The sequence below is a fragment of the Brassica rapa genome, chromosome A08 (genome assembly GCF_000309985.2).
Source record: "Brassica rapa cultivar Chiifu-401-42 chromosome A08, CAAS_Brap_v3.01, whole genome shotgun sequence".
NCBI classification, from domain to species: domain Eukaryota; kingdom Viridiplantae; phylum Streptophyta; class Magnoliopsida; order Brassicales; family Brassicaceae; genus Brassica; species Brassica rapa.
The window spans coordinates 5,428,450-5,446,879 of NC_024802.2; the positions used below are offsets into that span (position 1 = coordinate 5,428,450).

The 18,430-nt window shown below is 35.4% G+C and overlaps 6 protein-coding genes and 1 pseudogene across 8 annotated transcripts; 1 reads left to right on the forward strand and 6 right to left on the reverse strand.

Moving 5' to 3' along the window:
* Positions 1 to 2,034: 2,034 nt before the first annotated feature.
* On the reverse strand, positions 2,035 to 3,605 carry LOC117127306 (annotated as a pseudogene).
* Positions 3,606 to 3,853: 248 nt separating this feature from the next.
* On the reverse strand, positions 3,854 to 6,789 carry LOC103833363. Its single transcript, XM_033277286.1, has one exon. The coding sequence runs from the start codon at positions 5,547 to 5,549 to the stop codon at positions 5,187 to 5,189; it is 363 nt and encodes a 120-aa protein (XP_033133177.1). The 5' UTR covers positions 5,550 to 6,789; the 3' UTR covers positions 3,854 to 5,186.
* Positions 6,770 to 7,234, reverse strand: LOC117127310 (the record flags this gene model as incomplete). The annotated part of the gene is made up of 1 exon (XM_033277288.1): positions 6,770 to 7,234. A coding segment is annotated over one exon (405 nt), but the record flags the coding sequence as incomplete, so codon positions are not given.
* A 1,027-nt stretch (positions 7,235 to 8,261) lies between these two features.
* On the reverse strand, positions 8,262 to 10,179 carry LOC117127307. Its single transcript, XM_033277285.1, has one exon. The coding sequence runs from the start codon at positions 8,906 to 8,908 to the stop codon at positions 8,546 to 8,548; it is 363 nt and encodes a 120-aa protein (XP_033133176.1). The 5' UTR covers positions 8,909 to 10,179; the 3' UTR covers positions 8,262 to 8,545.
* LOC103833390 lies at positions 9,704 to 11,741 on the reverse strand. Its single transcript, XM_033277287.1, has one exon. The coding sequence runs from the start codon at positions 10,615 to 10,617 to the stop codon at positions 10,267 to 10,269; it is 351 nt and encodes a 116-aa protein (XP_033133178.1). The 5' UTR covers positions 10,618 to 11,741; the 3' UTR covers positions 9,704 to 10,266.
* Positions 11,742 to 12,516: 775 nt separating this feature from the next.
* On the forward strand, positions 12,517 to 16,171 carry LOC103833361. 2 transcript variants are annotated; one of them, XM_009109448.3, is made up of 5 exons: positions 12,517 to 14,778; positions 14,850 to 15,071; positions 15,157 to 15,248; positions 15,331 to 15,620; positions 15,731 to 16,171. In XM_009109448.3, the coding sequence occupies exons 1-5, from the start codon at positions 13,753 to 13,755 to the stop codon at positions 16,036 to 16,038; spliced, it is 1,938 nt and encodes a 645-aa protein (XP_009107696.1). In that variant the 5' UTR covers positions 12,517 to 13,752; the 3' UTR covers positions 16,039 to 16,171. The 2 variants fall into 2 exon arrangements, with proteins under 2 accessions (XP_009107696.1, XP_009107695.1); XM_009109447.3 differs by having other exon boundaries at positions 13,336 to 14,778; positions 15,707 to 16,171.
* LOC103833362 (3-hydroxyisobutyryl-CoA hydrolase-like protein 3, mitochondrial) lies at positions 16,133 to 17,227 on the reverse strand. 2 transcript variants are annotated; one of them, XM_009109449.3, is made up of 3 exons: positions 16,604 to 17,227; positions 16,444 to 16,506; positions 16,133 to 16,350 (listed from the first exon to the last, which is right to left on the reverse strand). In XM_009109449.3, the coding sequence occupies exons 1-3, from the start codon at positions 16,727 to 16,729 to the stop codon at positions 16,270 to 16,272; spliced, it is 270 nt and encodes an 89-aa protein (XP_009107697.1). In that variant the 5' UTR covers positions 16,730 to 17,227; the 3' UTR covers positions 16,133 to 16,269. The 2 variants fall into 2 exon arrangements, with proteins under 2 accessions (XP_009107697.1, XP_033133565.1); XM_033277674.1 differs by having other exon boundaries at positions 16,133 to 16,506.
* Between the last annotated feature and the right edge of the window lie 1,203 nt (positions 17,228 to 18,430).

An 18,430-nucleotide genomic window follows, 5' to 3' on the forward strand; every position in this document is an offset into this window, starting at 1 on the left:
CTAAAGAAACTAGAGCATCTTCGTCAACGATATGATTGTCAACACCTTGTTTCGCCAACAGGCCATGGAGCCGGAGGATTTGGGCTTTTCTGGAAACAGGAACTGAACCTGCAAGTTCTTGATTCTGATACTCATGTAATTGACACTGTTGTGACTTTTGAAGGAAAACGTTTTTATTCCTCCTTTGTTCATGGGAGTACTGATCGAAATGAGAGGAATCTCTTATGGAATCGACTCTTAGTCAAAAATGAAGACCGAGAGGAACCATGGTTTTTAACTGGAGACTTCAACGACCTTATCAGTGGGGAAGAGAAGGATGGTGGACCTGATCGAGCCGAAGGATCCTTTTCTGATCTTCGCACATTCTTCTCCGAAGGAGACCTATTTGATCTGCAACACTTAGGAGACTTCCTATCGTGGAGAGGCCAACGAGGTGATCATTTAGTCCGCTGTCGACTTGACAGAGCAGTTTTCAACACTCACTGGGCCGAATGCTTTGCGGCTGCTCGATGTGAGTATCTTGGCTTCGAGAGCTCGGACCGTAAACCCCTTTTATCCTTCTTTGATAAGGTTGGCCGGCACAAACGGGGACTGTTCCGGTATGATCGGAGACTGTGTAAAAATGAAGAAGCCAAAAAGATCATCTCCGAAGCTTGGCGCTCCGCAGCAGACTCTTCGGTCTGCACCAATTAAGCTCTGCTCTACCAGAAGTGCCATTTCCGCTTGGAATAAAACACAGCAGCGCAATAGCCAACGAACCATTGAGATAAAGAAACGGGAGCTAGATGAAGCGCTGTCAAGTCCGGCAAATGATACAGTGTTGATTCAAAACATATCAGAAATGCTAAATGCTGCTTACCTCGCTGCAGAAGAGTATTGGACACAACGCAGCCGCTTGCTTTGGCTGAACCTGAGCGACCGAAACACTGGCTACTTCCACGCCATAACAAAAGCTAGGAAACGTGCAAATGGGTTCTCGGTTATCGAAGGAGAAAATGGCGAGATGGTGCATAAGGAGGAAGAAATAATCGCTGTTATAGGATCTTATTTTGATAACCTATTCTCTTCTCAACCGGGTGAAAGAGAGGAAACGGTTAGACGGGCACTACGGCCGATTGTCACAGAAGAAGAGAACCAGAGCCTTATCGCTATCCCATCTGCGCTGGAGGTCAGGGATGCTGCATTCTCGATACATGCCGATAAAGCTCCTGGCGCGGACGGATTTTCAGCCGGCTTCTTCCATACTCATTGGAACGCGATAGGGTCAGACATCACCAAAGAAGTTTAGTGTTTCTTTAGGGGAGGAGCGCTGCCGGAGAACATCAATGACACTCATATCCGCTTCATACCAAAGATAAACCACCCTCAGAAAGTTTCAGATTACCAGCCGATTGCACTCTGCAACGTTTATTATAAAATATACTCCAAGATCCTTACCAAAAGACTGCAGCCCCTGATGACGAAACTGAAATCCGAGAATCAGACAGCCTTTGTGCCAGGCCGCGCCATAGGTGACAATGTACTTATTACCCATGAGGTTCTTTATTACCTCAAGACCTCCAAAGCGGAACAGCGGTGTGCTATGGCGGTTTAGACGGACATGAGCAAAGCGTACGATCGACTTGAGTGGGAGTTTGTTTCCTTAGTTCTAAAACGGTTGGGATTCCGCCAAAATCTGATCACATGTATAATGCATTATATCTCCTCTGTTACATAATCCTTCCTCATTAACGGCTTGCCTAAAGGGAAGGTAGTATCCGAGTAGAGGCATCCGCCAAGGCGATCCTCTTTCTCCCTACATATTCATACTATGTAGTGAAGTCCTCTCGGGTCTATGTAATAGAGCGCAAGAGGAAGTCTCCCTACAGGGGCTGCGAGTGGCTCGGGGAAGTCCTAGGCTATCTCATCTTTTCTTTGCGGACGATACAATGTTCTTCCTCCAAGCTGACAAGGAGAATTGCGCAACACTCAAAGCCATCCTAACGAAGTATGAGCAGGCATCCGGGCAGTCTATTAACAAGGATAAATCCGCTATTAAATTGTATAGTTTTAGTTTATAGTATAATTTAAGTATGTTTTATAATTAATATAAGTTTAGAATCTTCACAGTCATGAACCGCATGGTTAATATAAAAGGAAATGCAGGAACTTTTTTTATTTCTAAAATGCTGTTTATATAATCGTATTTTTGGAGGACAACGTCGTAGAATTTAGCTAAAATGTTAAAATCCCTTGAAAAATAAAAACGACATAGCTATTACTTCTATTAATGTAAAACTCTATTTTGTGGTAGGAGGAGCTGCGTTAGCAATTCTTGAACATAGTTCTTTGAGAGGTAAAAGTGGGTTGAATGGAAGTTTCGGTAAGCAATTGGCTTCGGCTTCCAAAAATGCTTTGCAACAGGAAAGACCTACATGTCCGAATTGTCCTGTGAGTATGGATGTGTAAATCTCTATAATGCATCCTGGAATATCCATTATTGAAGACCAATATTTTGCTACATCAGGTAATCCAGGAATACCGGGACTTGGTTGGATTGGGAGTGGAAAAGGAAACGGGATGGGATGGGAAACTGGGGTAGTTGAGCATTGGCAGAGACTACAACACAGACAAACACCATAAAGAAAAAAACATGTTTAATAGACATTATGAGACAATGAAAAAAAAATAAGAAGAAAGATTTCTCCAAATATATGAGTCTTTATTGAGTTTGTGTTTTGATTGATGAGCAGATAGTACAATTCTTTGACTATTTATATTGAATGGAAAGAAGGTTAAGAAACAACTTGGACTTTTATACTAAATTTAATTACCTGTTTTCAAAAGTAAAACAAAGCTGAAACTGATGAGACAAACAACATTAAAAACAAATAACTAGTGGGGCTTTTAAGTCATGAAAAAACTGATCAGACGAGTTTATAGTCTTACCGTTTTTGTTATGCTTCAATATTATTATTTTCAAATAATCTCCCGTTTAAGACAAATACCTATCTCTTTCTATCTCCCTCTCTCTCTCTCTCTCTCTCTCTCTCTCTCTCTCTCTCTCTCTCTCTCTCTCTCTCTCTCTCTCTCTCTCTCTCTCTCTCTCTCTCTCTCTCTCTATCTCTCTCTCTCTCTCACACACACACACACACACAGTCTCTCTCTCTCTCCCTCTTGAAACCATGGGCATGCAATCTTCCAATTTCTAGAGTCTTAATGGTATTCTGGTTTACTATATGGTTAAACGCTAAACAACTTTTTATTAAGCCATAGAAATTATTTTTTCGGAGAGATAACATGATAATTAGTTTTTATAATAAGCTTGTGAGTAGAATTGTGTTGAAATTAAAAATTTAAACGGGCTAACTATATTGGCTTTTTTAGGTGGTGACTTTTTTAAAAGAGAAAAACATCATTTAGAAACAATTTAGTCATTAAACAGACATATAACGAAATCAAAGATTTTTTCTATTAACTATGCTTCTTCTGATTTAGATAGTAAATCCACAAGTCAATATAGAGATGGATATGTTCCAGGACAAGTCTTGAGTATTCACAAGTGAATTCTTATGGTGCATATGTTTCTCTATGTTTCACGAAGAAGGTAGTTTTGAGTTTTCACATATTTAAATAATAAAAATAATCATAATTTAATATATAATATACATTTAATAAATTTATATATGTAGATACAAAAGTAGTAAAGTTACATTAAAACACACAAAAATGCTATTTTAATGAAACAAAAAAAAAACAGAAAAAATGGGAAACTTATACAGCTTGTATAAAAATTATGAATAGACTTCTTTCAGATTATTGTAAAATGAAACTCGGATCTTAAATCGATCATTCTCTTCTGTTCCTCATTATATTTATTTTGTAGATGCAGCCCATGTACATTCCCAAATATTAAATTGTATAGTTTTAGTTTGTAGTATAATTTAAGTATGTTTTATAAGTAAGATTAGTTTAGAATCTTCACAGTCATGAACCGCATGGTTAATATAAAAGGAAATGCAGGATTTTTTTTATTTCTAAAATGCTGTTTATATAATCGTAGTTTTGGAGGATAACGTCGTAGAATTTAGCTAAAATGTTAAAATCCCCTGAAAAATAAAAACGACATAGCTATTACTTCTATTAATGTAAAACTCTCTCTCTCTCTCTCTCTCTCTCTCACACACACACACACACACAGTCTCTCTCTCTCTCTCTCTCTCTCCCTCTTGAAACCATGGGCATGCAATCTTCCAATTTCTTGAGTCTTAATGGTATTTTGGTTTACTATATGGTTAAACGCTAAACAACTTTTTATTAAGCCATAGAAATTATTTTTTAGGAGAGATAATATGATAATTAGTTTTTATAATAAGCTTGTGAGTAGAGTTGTGTTGAAATTAACAATTTAAACGGGCTAACTATATTGGCTTTTTTAGGTGGTGACTTCTTTAAAAGAGAAAAACATCATTTAGAAACAATATAGTCATTAAACACATATATAACAAAATCAAAGATTTTTTCTATTAACTATGCTTCTTCTGATTTAGATAGTAAATACACAAGTCAATATAGAGATGGACATGTTCCAAGACAAGTCTTGAGTATTCACAAGTGAATTCTTATAATGCATATGTTTCTCAATGTTTCACGAAGAAGATAGTTTTGAGTTTTCACATATTTTAATAATAAAAATAATCATACTTTAATATATAATATACATTTAATAAATTTATATATGTAGATACAGAAGTAGTAAAGTTACATTAAAACACACAAAAAGGCTATGTTTATTAAACAAAAAAAAACATAAAAAGATAGGAAACTTATACAGCTTGTATAAAAATTATGAATAGACTTCTTTCAGATTATTGTAAAATGAAACTCGGATCTTAAATCGATCATTCTCTTATGTTCTTTTTTATATTTATTTTGTAGATGCAGCCCATGTACTTTCCCAAATATTAAATTGTATAGTTTTAGTTTGTAGTATAATTTAAGTATGTTTTATAAGTAAGATTAGTTTAGAATCTTCACAGTCATGAACCGCATGGATAATATAAAAGGAAATGCAGGATTTTTTTATTTCTAAAATGCTGTTTATATAATCATATTTTTGGAGGATAACGTCGTAGAATTTAGCTAAAATGTTAAAATCCCTTGAAAAATAAAAACGACATAGCTATTACTTCTATTAATGTAAAACTCTATTTTGTGGTAGGAGGAGCTGCTTTAGCAATTCTTGAACATTGTTCTTTGAGTGGAAAAAGTAAGTTGAATGGAAGTTTCGGTAAGCAATTGGCTTCGGCTTCCAAAAATGCTTTGCAACAAGAAGGACCTACATGTCCGAATTGTCCTGTGAGTATGGATGTGTAAATCTCTATAATGCATCCTGGAATATCCATCACTGAAGACCAACATTTTGCTACATCAGGTAATCCGGGAATACCGGGACTTGGTTGGAATGGGAGTGGAAAAGGAAATGGGATGGGAAACTGGGGTAGTTGAGCACTGGCAGAAACTACAACACAGAAAAACACCATAAAGAAAAAAAAATATTTAATAGACATTATGAGACGAGAAAAAAAGAAGTAGAAAGATTTCTCCAAATATATGAGTCTTTATCGAGTCTGTGTTTTGATTGATGAGCAGATAGTACAATCCTTTGACTATTTATATTGAATGGAAAGAAGGTTAAGAAACATCTTTGGACTTTTATACTAAATTCAATTACCTGTTTTCAAAAGTAAAACAAAGCTGAAACCGATGAGACAAACAACATTAAAAACAAATAACTAGTTGGGTTTTTAAGTCATGACAAAACTGATCAGACGAGTTTATAGTCTTACCGTTTTTGTTATGCTTCAATACTATTGTTTTCAAATAATCTCCCGTCTAAGACAAATAGCTATCTCATGGTATTTTTGTTTCTATATGGTTAGACGCTAAACCACTTTTTATTAAACCAAAACAATTATTTTTTTTAGGAGAGATAACATGATAATTAGTTTTTATAATAAGCTTGTGAGTAGAATTGTGTTGAAATTAACAATTTAAACGGGCTAACTATATTGGCTTTTTTAGGTGGTGACTTCTTTAAAAGAGAAAAACATCATTTAGAAACAATATAGTCATTAAACACATATATAACGAAATCATAGATTTTTCTATTAACTATTATTCTTCTGATTTAGATAGTAAATGCACAAGTCAATATAGAGATGGACATGTTCCAAGACAAGTCTTGAGTATTCACAAGTGAATTCTTATAGTGCATATGTTTCTCAATGTTTCACGAAGAAGGTAGTTTTGAGTTTTCACATATTTTAATAATAAAAATAATCATACTTTAATATATAATATACATTTAATAAATTTATATATATAGATACAGAAGTAGTAAAGTTACATTAAAACACACAAAAATGCTATGTTTATGAAACAAAAAAAACATAAAAAGATAGGAAACTTATACAGCTTGTATAAAAATTATGAATAGACTTCTTTCAGATTATTGTAAAATGAAACTCGGATCTTAAATCGATCATTCTCTTATGTTCTTCTTTATATTTATTTTGTAGATGCAGCCCATGTACTTTCCCAAATATTAAATTGTATAGTTTTAGTTTGTAGTATAATTTAAGTATGTTTTATAAGTAAGATTAGTTTAGAATCTTCACAGTCATGAACCGCATGGTTAATATAAAAGGAAATGCAGGATTTTTTTATTTCAAAAATGCTGTTTATATAATCGTAGTTTTGGAGGATAACGTCGTAGAATTTAGCTAAAATGTTAAAATCCCCTGAAAAATAAAAACGACATAGCTATTACTTCTATTAATGTAAAACTCTATTTTGTGGTAGGAGGAGCTGCTTTAGCAATTCTTAAACATTGTTCTTTGAGAGGAAAAAGTGGGTTGAATGGAAGTTTAGGTAAGCAATTGGCTTCGGCTTCCAAAAATGCTTTGCAACAAGAAGGACCTACATGTCCGAATTGTCCTGTGAGTATGGATGTGTAAATCTCTATAATGCATCCTGGAATACCCATCACTGAAGACCAACAATTTGCTACATCAGGTAATCCGGGAATACCGGGACTTGGTTGGAATGGGAGTGGAAGAGGAAATAGGATGGGAAACTGGGGTAGTTGAGCATTGGCAGAGACTACAATACAGACAACCACCATAAAGAAAAAAACATATTTAATAGACACTATGAGACCAAGAAAAAAGAAGAAGAAAGATTTCTCCAAATATATGAGTTTTTATCGAGTCTGTGTTTTGATTGATGAGCAGATAGTACAATCCTTTGACTATTTATATTGAATGGAAAGAAGGTTAAGAAACATCTTTGGACTTTTATACTAAATTCAAATACTTGTTTTCAAAAGTAAAACAAAGCTGAAACGGATGATACAAACAACAGTAAAAACAAATAACTAGTTGGGTTTTTAAGTTATGACAAAACTGATCAGACAAGTTTATAGTCTTACTGTTTTTGTAATGCTTCAATACTATTGTTTTCAAATAATCTCTCGTCTAAGACAAATAGCTATCTCTCTCTATCTACCTCTCTCTCTCTCGCTCTTGAAACCATGGGCATGCAATCTTCCAATTTCTAGAGTCTTGATAGTATTTTTGTTTTCTATATGGTTAGACGCTAAACCACTTTGTATTAAGCCAAAGAAGTTATTTTTTTAGGAGATATAACATGATAATTAGTTTTTATAATAAGATTTTGAGTAGAATTGTGTTGAAATTAACAATTTAAACGGGCTAACTATATTGGCTTTTTTAGGTGGTGACTTCTTTAAAAGAGAAAAACATCATTTAGAAACAATATAGTCATTAAACACATATATAACGAAATCAAAGATTTTTTCTATTAACTATGCTTCTTCTGATTTAGATAGTAAATGCACAAGTCAATATAGAGATGGACATGTTCCAAGACAAGTCTTGTGTATTCACAAGTGAATTCTTATAATGCATATGTTTCTCAATGTTTCACGAAGAAGATAGTTTTGAGTTTTCACATATTTTAATAATAAAAATAATCATACTTTAATATATAATATACATTTAATAAATTTATATATGTAGATAAAGAAGTAGTAAAGTTACATTAAAACACACAAAAATGCTATGTTTATAAAACAAAGAAAAACATAAAAATATAGGAAACTTATACAGCTTGTATAAAAATTATGAATAGACTTCTTTCAGATTATTGTAAAATGAAACTCGGATCTTAAATCGATCATTCTTTTATGTTCTTCTTTATATTTATTTTGTAGATGCAGCCCCTGTACTTTCCCAAATATTAAATTGTATAGTTTTAGTTCGTAGTATAATTTAAGTATGTTTTATAAGTAAGATTAGTTTAGAATCTTCACAGTCATGAACCGCATGGTTAATATAAAAGGAAATGCAGGATTTTTTTTATTTCTAAAATGTTGTTTATATAATCGTATTTTTGGAGGATAACGTCGTAGAATTTAGCTAAAATGTTAAAATCCCTTGAAAAATAAAAACGACATAGCTATTACTTCTATTAATGTAAAACTCTATTTTGTGGTAGGAGGAGCTGCTTTAGCAATTCTTGAACATTGTTCTTTGAGTGGAAAAAGTGGGTTGAATGGAAGTTTCGGTAAGCAATTGGCTTCGGCTTCCAAAAATGCTTTGCAACAAGAAGGACCTACATGTCCGAATTGTCCTGTGAGTATGGATGTGTAAATCTCTATAATGCATCCTGGAATATCCATCACTGAAGACCAACATTTTGCTACATCAGGTAATCCGGGAATACCGGGACTTGGTTGGAATGGGAGTGGAAAAGGAAATGGGATGGGAAACTGGGGTAGTTGAGCATTGGCAGAGACTACAACACAGACAAACACCATAAAGAAAAAAACATATTTAATAGACATTATGAGACGAGGAAAAAAGAAGAAGAAAGATTTTTCCAAATATATGAGTCTTTATCGAGTCTGTGTTTTGATTGATGAGCAGATAGTACAATCCTTTGACAATTTATATTGAATGGAAAGAAGGTTAAGAAACATCTTTGGACTTTTATACTAAATTCAGTTACCTGTTTTCAAAAGTAAAACAAAGCTGAAACCGATGAGACAAACAACATTAAAAACAAATAACTAGTTGGGTTTTTAAGTCATGACAAAACTGATCAGACGAGTTTATAGTCTTACCGTTTTTGTTATGCTTCAATACTATTGTTTTCAAATAATATCCCGTCTAAGACAAATAGCTATCTCTCTCTATCTATCTATCTCTCTCTCTCTCCCTCTTGAAACCATGGGCATGCAATCTTCCAATTTCTAGAGTCTTGATGGTATTTTGGTTTTCTATATGTTTAGACGCTAAACCACTTTTTATTAAGCCAAAACAATTATTTTTTTAGGAGAGATAACATGATAATTAGTTTTTGTAATAAGCTTGTGAGTAGAATTGTGTTGAAATTAACAGTTTAAACAGGCTAACTATATTGGCTTTTTTAGGTGGTGACTTCTTTAAAAGAGAAAAACATCATTTAGAAACAATTTAGTCATTAAACACACATATAACGAAATCAAATATTTTTTCTATTAACTATGATTCTTATGATTTAGATAGTAAATGCACAAGTCAATATAGAGATTGACATGTTCCAAGACAAGTCTTGAGTATTCGCAAGTGAATTCTTATAGTGCATATGTTTCTCAATGTTTCACGAAGAAGTTAGTTTTGAGTTTTCACATATTTTAATAATAAAAATAATCATACTTTAATATATAATATACATTTAATAAATTTATATATGTAGATACAGAAGTAGTAAAGTTACATTAAAACACACAAAAATGCTATTTTTATGAAACAAAAAAAAAACAGAAAAAGATGGGAAACTTTTACAGCTTGTATAAAAATTATGAATAGACTTCTTTCAGATTATTGTAAAATGAAACTCGGATCTTAAATCGATCATTCTCTTATGTTCTTCTTTATATTTATTTTGTAGATGCAGCCCATGTACTTTCCCAAATATTAAATTGTATAGTTTTAGTTCGTAGTATAATTTAAGTATGTTTTATAAGTAAGATTAGTTTAGAATCTTCACAGTTATGAACCGCATGGTTAATATAAAAGGAAATGCAGGATTTTTTTTATTTCTAAAATGCTGTTTATATAATCGTGTTTTTGGAGGATAACGTCGTAGAATTAAGCTAAAATGTTAAAATCCCTTGAAAAATAAAAACGACATAGCTATTACTTCTATTAATGTAAAACTCTATTTTGTGGCAGGAGGGGCTGCGTTAGTAATTCTTGAACATTGTTCTTTGAGAGGAAAAAGTGGGTTGAATGGAAGTTTCGGTAAGCAATTGGCTTCGGCTTCCAAAAATGCTTTGCAACAGGAAGGACCTACATGTCCGAATTGTCCTGTGAGTATGGATGTGTAAATCTCTATAATGCATCCTGGAATATCCATCACTGAAGACCAACATTTTGCTACATCAGGTAATCCGGGAATACCGGGACTTGGTTGGAATGGGAGTGGAAAAGGAAATGGGATGAGAAACTGGGGTAGTTGAGCATTGGCAGAGACTACAAAACAGACAAACACCATAAAGAAAAAAAACATATTTAATAGACATTATGAGACAACGAAAAAAGAAGAAGAAAGATTTCTCCAAATATATGAGTCTTTATCGAGTCTGTGTTTTGATTGATGAGCAGATAGTACAATCCTTTGACTATTTATTTTGAATGGAAAGAAGGTTAAGAAACATCTTTGGACTTTTATACCAAATTTAATTACCTTTTTTCAAAAGTAAAACAAAGGTGAAACCCATGAGACAAACAAAATTAAAAAAAAAATAACTAGTTGGGTTTTTAAGTCATGACAAAACTGATCAGACGAGTTTATTGTCTTACCGTTTTTGTTATGCTTCAATACTATTGTTTTCAAATAATCTCCCATCTAAGACAAATAGCTATCTCTCTCTATCTCTCTCTCTCTCTCTCACACACACACACTCTCTCTCTCTCTCTCCCTCTTGAAACCATGGGCATGCAATCTTCCAATTTGTAGAGTCTTGATGGTATTTTGGACTGAGTTTGTGAAGAACATGCACCGGCAAGTCAAGGAGACTTTGGAGAAGAAGGCTGAACGGAACCGGATTAAGCTCAACAAGGGGCACACAGAAGTTATCTTCCAACCAGGCGACTGGGTGTGGCTCCACATGAGGCCAGAGCGGTTTCCGGAAGAAAGGAAGAGTAAATTATCCCCACAAGGGGACGGACCATTCCGAGTGATCGACCGGATCAATGACAATGCCTACCGGCTAGAGCTGCCAGGTGCGTTCCAAGTTTCCCGGACGTTCAATGTGTCTTACTTGTCTCCTTATATTGCAGATGACAGAGATGTTCTGAGGACAGAACCTGTTCAAGAGGGAGGGGATGTTGTAGTACCCACGACTGAGGTTCCCATCATCTGCAAAGGTCCTACCACAAGGTCCGGTTCAAGAGTTATAAGGGCTGGATTTGCCAAAGCTGTCCATGAGTTGCTTGCACAGGAACAAACCGGGTTCAAGCAACTATTGATCCAGGAGTTGTCTGACTTAAAGCTGGAAGACACCGGCGAACCACTAGAGGTTCCAGACCCTGTCCATTCAAGCCAGTACTCCTCCATCGGCCACAATGAAGCCGGCCTGACCATTTCCACCTTCATGCTCAACCCATCCAACCAACTTGCTTCCGGTTCAGAGATATAGCCGACCATCAGAAGGAGTAGTATGTGTTGTACTCTTTTTCCTTATCGGGTTTTGTCCCACTGGGTTTTCCCGAAAGGTTTTAATGAGGCAACATGCAAGCATACTATGAGTTCTGATCCGGACATCTCAAACCGCGACCGGTCTATTGTTTTTCTTTATTTATTTCGGTTAAGACTTTGGCCATTTGTCTAGGCCTTTTTATCTTTTAAGGTCCATTGAGGAACACCTATTTAAACCCTTGTAGTTGCCAATTTTCGGCTAAGTCTTTTATGAAATCGTTTTTGCTTTAGCAAAGAAACCCTAAGTCTTTTAGTTGTGCGAAACCATTGAGAGCAGCCGTGTGACATATCAAAGAGCCGATCCATTGTTCTTTGTGGAGTCCATCGATCCATTCCATTCCTTGTCCGAATCTTGAGAGAGACATACGTCCAGCAAGAGCCGGATCCATATCTATCTTCCTATCCGACCTTGGCATCTTGTTGAGAGAGACATACGTCCAGCAACAGATCCCATCCGCCAAACTACTCTTTTCTATATCTTTTGTTTTAGATTTCATTCATCCAATCTATAAAACCCAAAAAGAATCATATCTTGCTTATTTACCATTCATCCATTAGTCCATCGGTTCCTGTTCTTGTTCTAGTGAAAAACTCATTAAAGTTCATATTTGTTTCAGGTACAACACAAGCAAGAGACGACCCGGCCAGTACCATCCATCCGAGCCAAAGCTGACCCGCGGAACGGCCATCCGTCCGTCCGACAATCCGTCCGCTCGACCATCCGACCCGTGCCTACAACAGAACTCACCTGAAGGGTGTGTACAAAGGAGTGCTTCTCATTGCCACTGCTCAGGATCCAGATCATCATCATTATCTCCTTGCTTTTGCGGTAGTAGATGGTGAGAAAAATGCAAGCTGGGAGTGGTTTTTGACTATATTAAAAACTTTGATACCAGATGATCCTCAGCTTGTATTTTGTACTGATAGAAACCAAAGCATCATCAAGAAAGTACACGAAGTTTACCCATTGGTGATCCATGGATATTGCAATTATCACTTGTCTAATAATGTCAGCGGAGCTTGCAGCAATGTTAACAAGATAGGGGTTGCCAAAAAATTTAGAAATATTGCTGGTATTTACAGTGAGGTGGAGTTCAGAAAACGCTACAACGATTTCAGGAAAATGTATCCTCAAGCGGCCGAGTATCTAGATGACAGTGTTCATGAGACCAAATGGGCAATGATGTTCCGGTGGAGATGCTGTGGTTTCTCTCACACGGTTCCGAGCCCTCTTGGTTGGATTCGATGAGGACCCACCGTCCAGACCATTGTCTCACTTCCTCTTCTTCTCTATGGTTTCATTCCTCTTCGCCGCATCTCTCTTTTTCTTAACGGCGGCTCTCCTTTTCGCTGCCGCTTCTTTTCTTCTTTTCACGCCGACGTTCTTCTTCTTCTCCGACGCTTCCGCTGTTTCTTTCTTCTCGGCGAGTCGAGTTTTTGACGACATTGCACACATGAAATTGGAGATGGGGATTGTTGTTTTGAGATGATTGTGCTTGAATCCGAGTTGATTAGAGATGGAAGTTTGAAATCGTGGTGGTTATGGGAGAGAGAGTTTGAAATCGTGAGTGGAGAAAGATGAAATTGGGAATTTAGGGTTTCCAAGTTGGATCGGGTCGGGTTAATGGGTTCCAGTGATTAGGTTTGTAAATAAGTTGAAGTTTCTTGGTTACTTAGTCTTTTCCTCCTATTTTCGTAATAGATTTTTTTGAACACTTTTGTGGTCCGTAATAGATTTTTTTTAACCCTTTTGTCCCTTCCCAGCATCTGATCCATTGATTCGGCTGTAAACAACTTACCGTTATGCAGAAATGAGAATTTAAAAATAAACAAAAGAAAGCATGATTTCAAAATTTGAATCTCGTAACGCCAAAAGCTTCAATAACTCTTCGTCTTCTTCTCTTTAAACTCTCACACATCTCATACCTCTAAGCCAAGACAAAAATGGCGTCTCTCGCACCAGGCATCCTTTTGAAGCTCCTTCAATGCATGAACTCCAACACTCGCCCTACCGGAGACCACAGATCCGCCATCCTCCAAGTCACCGGAATAGTACCTGCCCTCGCCGGCTCCGATCTATGGCCTAATCAAGGCTTCTACGTCCAGATCTCGGACTCTCTTAACTCCACCTACGTCTGCCTCTCCGAGCGCGACACAGATCTCATCCTCACCAACCGTCTCCAGCTCGGCCAGTTTATCTACCTCGAACGCCTCGAATTCTCCACTCCCGTCCCACGCGCCGCCGGAATCCGCCCCGTCGCCGGCCGTCACGCCTTCGTCGGAACTCCTGAGCCGCTCATCGCACGCGGATCCAAGCGAGACTTCGTTATCCAGCCTGTTCCCGCTTCTGAGTACTCGCTTGACCCTATCGCCGTTTACTTAAACAACAAACGATCTGACGACGATGACGATGACGTCACGGTGGCTCCCAGAGGAAGGCAAGCGCTTGCTCCCGTGAACCTAAACGACCAAAAACCTAAGCGGACGCCACAGAGATTCTCGTCACCAGCATCGGCTAAGCAGCGGTCAGTCTCATCAGGGAAGAAGCACAGCTCTGAAAGAGATTCATCACCAGTTGTTTCCTCCAAAGGGAGGAGATCTGCTTCTCCCGTTCCATCCAAATGCGTAGTGCCGAGCCTTGCAGCGGCGCGTGAGGAGAATAGAAAGGTTGCTAGAGAGGCAGCCATTGTTGTGCCGTCAAGATACAGACAGCCATCACCTAATGGAAGAAGACTGTCCATTTCACCCGGAAGAAGGCTTTCAAGTGGTTTGAAAATGGCTCCCATGGTTGGCGATTCTTCCGGGAAGAAGAAGATGGCCGCGCTTGCTGCAGGAATCTCCAAAGTCTCCGAGGCTCTTGTCGGATCTTCAGGTAACCGAAAGAATTGGGATGGAAATGTTCTACCTGAGCAGAAGGAGAAGAGTAGTGCTAAGAAGAAGACTGATCTTCAAGGGATTTTGCGTACTCAGGTAACAATCGAGAATAGAGTTTGATACTTGTGTGTTGCGTGAAATGGAGAATGTACAATTAATTGTTTCAGGCTGCTATGACTAGACGTCTTAGTGATGCGAATAGGCGAAAGAGTGATTCTTCAGCATGTGAAGAGAAAGCCAAGTCTTGTTCATCTGCGAGTAGTTTAGTGGAAGATGAAGAAGACGTCTCAGCTTTTGCAGGACTTGGGATCACTTATCATGATAGGAAATGGACAGATGGTAGAGTTCCATTGGATAGCATCTCAGGGGATCTTGCAAGACTTGCAAAGGTGAACGTGACTTGTGTTAGATACGCTAAGACTAAAGGCGAGTTTATGTATCCTCATGCGATTGTATATTTGATTTTTTTAACAGGAGGCTGTGCAAAGAAGAAACTTTGCTGCTAAAGCTGCCGCTCGGGCATTGGAGGAGGCTAATGCCAATGAGTGCATCATTAGATGTTTAAGGTAGAAATAACATATTTAGAAACTTTTGGCAACTCAACTTTCATTTGGTCTTTGACACACCATTTTGTGGTGGATATTTCAGTAAATTCGCTGAACTTTCTTCAGCCTCTAAGCTGGAGAATCCATTGCGAATCATCAACCAGTTTTTGACAATCTATGGAGACGTTACGAAATACAGTCAGCTTGTTTCTGAAGATAGTTTCCAGTCGTCATCTGATCCACCAAGTCCAGTCTCTCTTTGGGTCGAAGCTGCATTAGCAACAAACCTCGACGTGGTCTCACTAGTCAAAAGCCAGAAAAACCTAGAATCACCATCTTCAGTGAAGAAACCAACGCCTACTCGCCTCTCTGCCGGACCCTCTACAAAGACAGGTTTGCTCTTCAACTGAAACAGATTTTAATCTTCAATCAACAAAGCAAAATATTTTTACAAAAACTTGTAACTGTGGTGGTTTCAGACAACATTGTTGGGATGTGGACAGACAAAGATGGCATGAAGGAGACAGCTAAATTCGCAGTGAACGTACAATCCGAAATGCAAATGTGGTTCATTGGGTTCGTCGAAGAGTCGTTAGACAACAAAAATGCGCGGCCTTTAGACGGTAGTTCCATAGCTGCTGTTCTGTCTCAGCTGAAACAAGTCAACGAGTGGTTAGACCGTGTCGTGTCGGACAAAGAAAACCAGATCACAACAATGCATTTAACGGACAAGATTGAACGGTTGAAACGAAAAATCTATGGATTCGTGATCCACCACGTCGGTTCTACTTTTGACAACACTGCTTCTTGATTTATTTTTATTATCTTTTGGTTTTGTCGACACAGATGCTTTCACGTTTCAAACTTTCCATACAATGCTCATGTTTCTCAAATGCTCGAACATATTAATCAAAAACAAATATTAAGTGAAGCTATTACAGTAACAGGTTCTTCAACATGGCTAAAAAAAAAGATTTGGTTTTTGTTTGCACACAAACTTTGAGCAGAAAGCAAGTTAGAATTAGACCTTTGACTCTTCCACTTATGGACTTAATGGTTTACAGAGAACTTCCATCTCGTTTTCCTCTACCTCTTCAATGCTTGCCGGGTTGCATTTCGGATTCTGAGATGCAATTTTCTCAGATAGCATCAGTTTCGTTTGTTTCAGAGGGTTTGATATAGACAAAGACAAAAATTTGTTGGCAATGAAACAAACCTTATCCTTGTCAATCAAAACTGCTCTAAAGCCTTCAACAAAATTTTCATCATACCCATTGAGCTTCACAGAGGAAATTAAAACGTGAGGTTCAGACTTTATTCGTCTCAGAATCTCTTCAAGGACAAAGACATAACAGAATTCAAGAATTGAAACTCACTATAGCTAATTCGTTCTCAGTGTTACCCTTGGCACAAGCAACATGTGAGAAGTACTTCTGTTCTGTGCAAGGTAAAGAGAAAACGGTGCTCCTTTTTCCAACCTTTGAGTGTCTCAATAGCCCCATTATACAAAAATGTATCCAAAACAATCTTAAAAGTTAAAGGTACAACTTATGGAAAATCATATCCAAAGGCAGAGTCTCCTCATCAGGTTTTGGAGCCCTATTAAAAATGTGTTTAATTAATAATATTTTCATTAACTTTTTTTTAGCAAAACCTTAGTTTGGATTAAATATTATGTTTTATCAAAAAGATATATGTTTTATTTAAAGAAAAAAGTTATTGATTTCAATAACATTATAAGCATAATATATTTTCTTTATTTTATTCATTTTTAAATCATAATAACACAAAGCTATTATTTTCATTTAAATTTATGCATAATAAAAAGTAGATTTTGTTTTCACATTATATATATATGTATTCTATATGTATATCCCTTATATATTAATTGAGGAACATTTGAAAAGATGTAACCTCAATTTTGTATTAATTAAAAGAGATCCCAATGCATAGGTGGCACTCAATTAGGTAGTCAATTACATTCAATTGAAAAATAAGTAGGTCCACATTCGATTTTTATATGTTAGATACATAAGTTGGTCAAACTATATGATATAATGATATGATATGATATTTTCTTTCTTTAAATAAAACCTACGGAATTACCATAAATGACTAATATATATATGACAATTAATGAGTTTAATAATAAAGATTTGATAACAATGTATATCTCCTCCATCATTTTTTGTTTAATTTTATATTATTAAAATAAATTAAACAATCAAATTAGCTATAAAAATAAAATTTAGATTTTTTCGTATATGTTATATTTTGAATTTTTAAAAACGACAATAAATGACTAAAACTATTAAAATTATTATGTTAAAAATTAATGATCAATGGTTTAACATTTTTATTATAAGAAGATACACATGATTTTAAAACCATATGAGTAAAAAATATCATTTAATAATAAAATATATATATATATATATATATATATATATATATATATATATATATATATATAAACACTATATACCATAAGATTACATAAATATTTTAATATTAAAACTTTCAATGAATTTTCAAGAACATTTATAAATTATAAACTTATTAAAGATTTCAGATTGAAAATTTTGTTATCGATGGTTTAAATATTTTGTTATAAAACGATATGAACGATCATAGAACCGTATGATTATAAATTCTTATTTAATAAATAACTATACAAAATATACTATTCCTAGAAAAATAGGTTGGTCCATCTTAACTTATATTACACTTTTTATTAAACTAACTATCGAATTGATAAATAACGTACCAAAAAATGTTTTGCACTTTCCTTAAATAAAAGCTACGATACCTAATATGATTAACGTATATGTGAAAATTAATTATAATGAATAATAAATATTTGATAACAATTTTTGTATCTTAGTTCTTTTTTTAATTATATATTATTAAAATATATTTAAAAATCACATTAAATATATAATAAAAACATTTATAATTTTTCTTATATGTTATATTTTGAATTTTTCAAAACGTCTATAAATTATTAGAAATTTGAAGATCCCCACTCTGAAAATTTTGTGATCAATAGATTATTTTTTTTGTCATAATAAGTTATAAATGATCATAAAATTGTATTAATATGAACTTTTATTTAATATTATAAGAAGATACACATTATTTTAAAACCATATGAGTAAAAAATATCATTTAATAGTAAAACATATATATTTATATATATATAT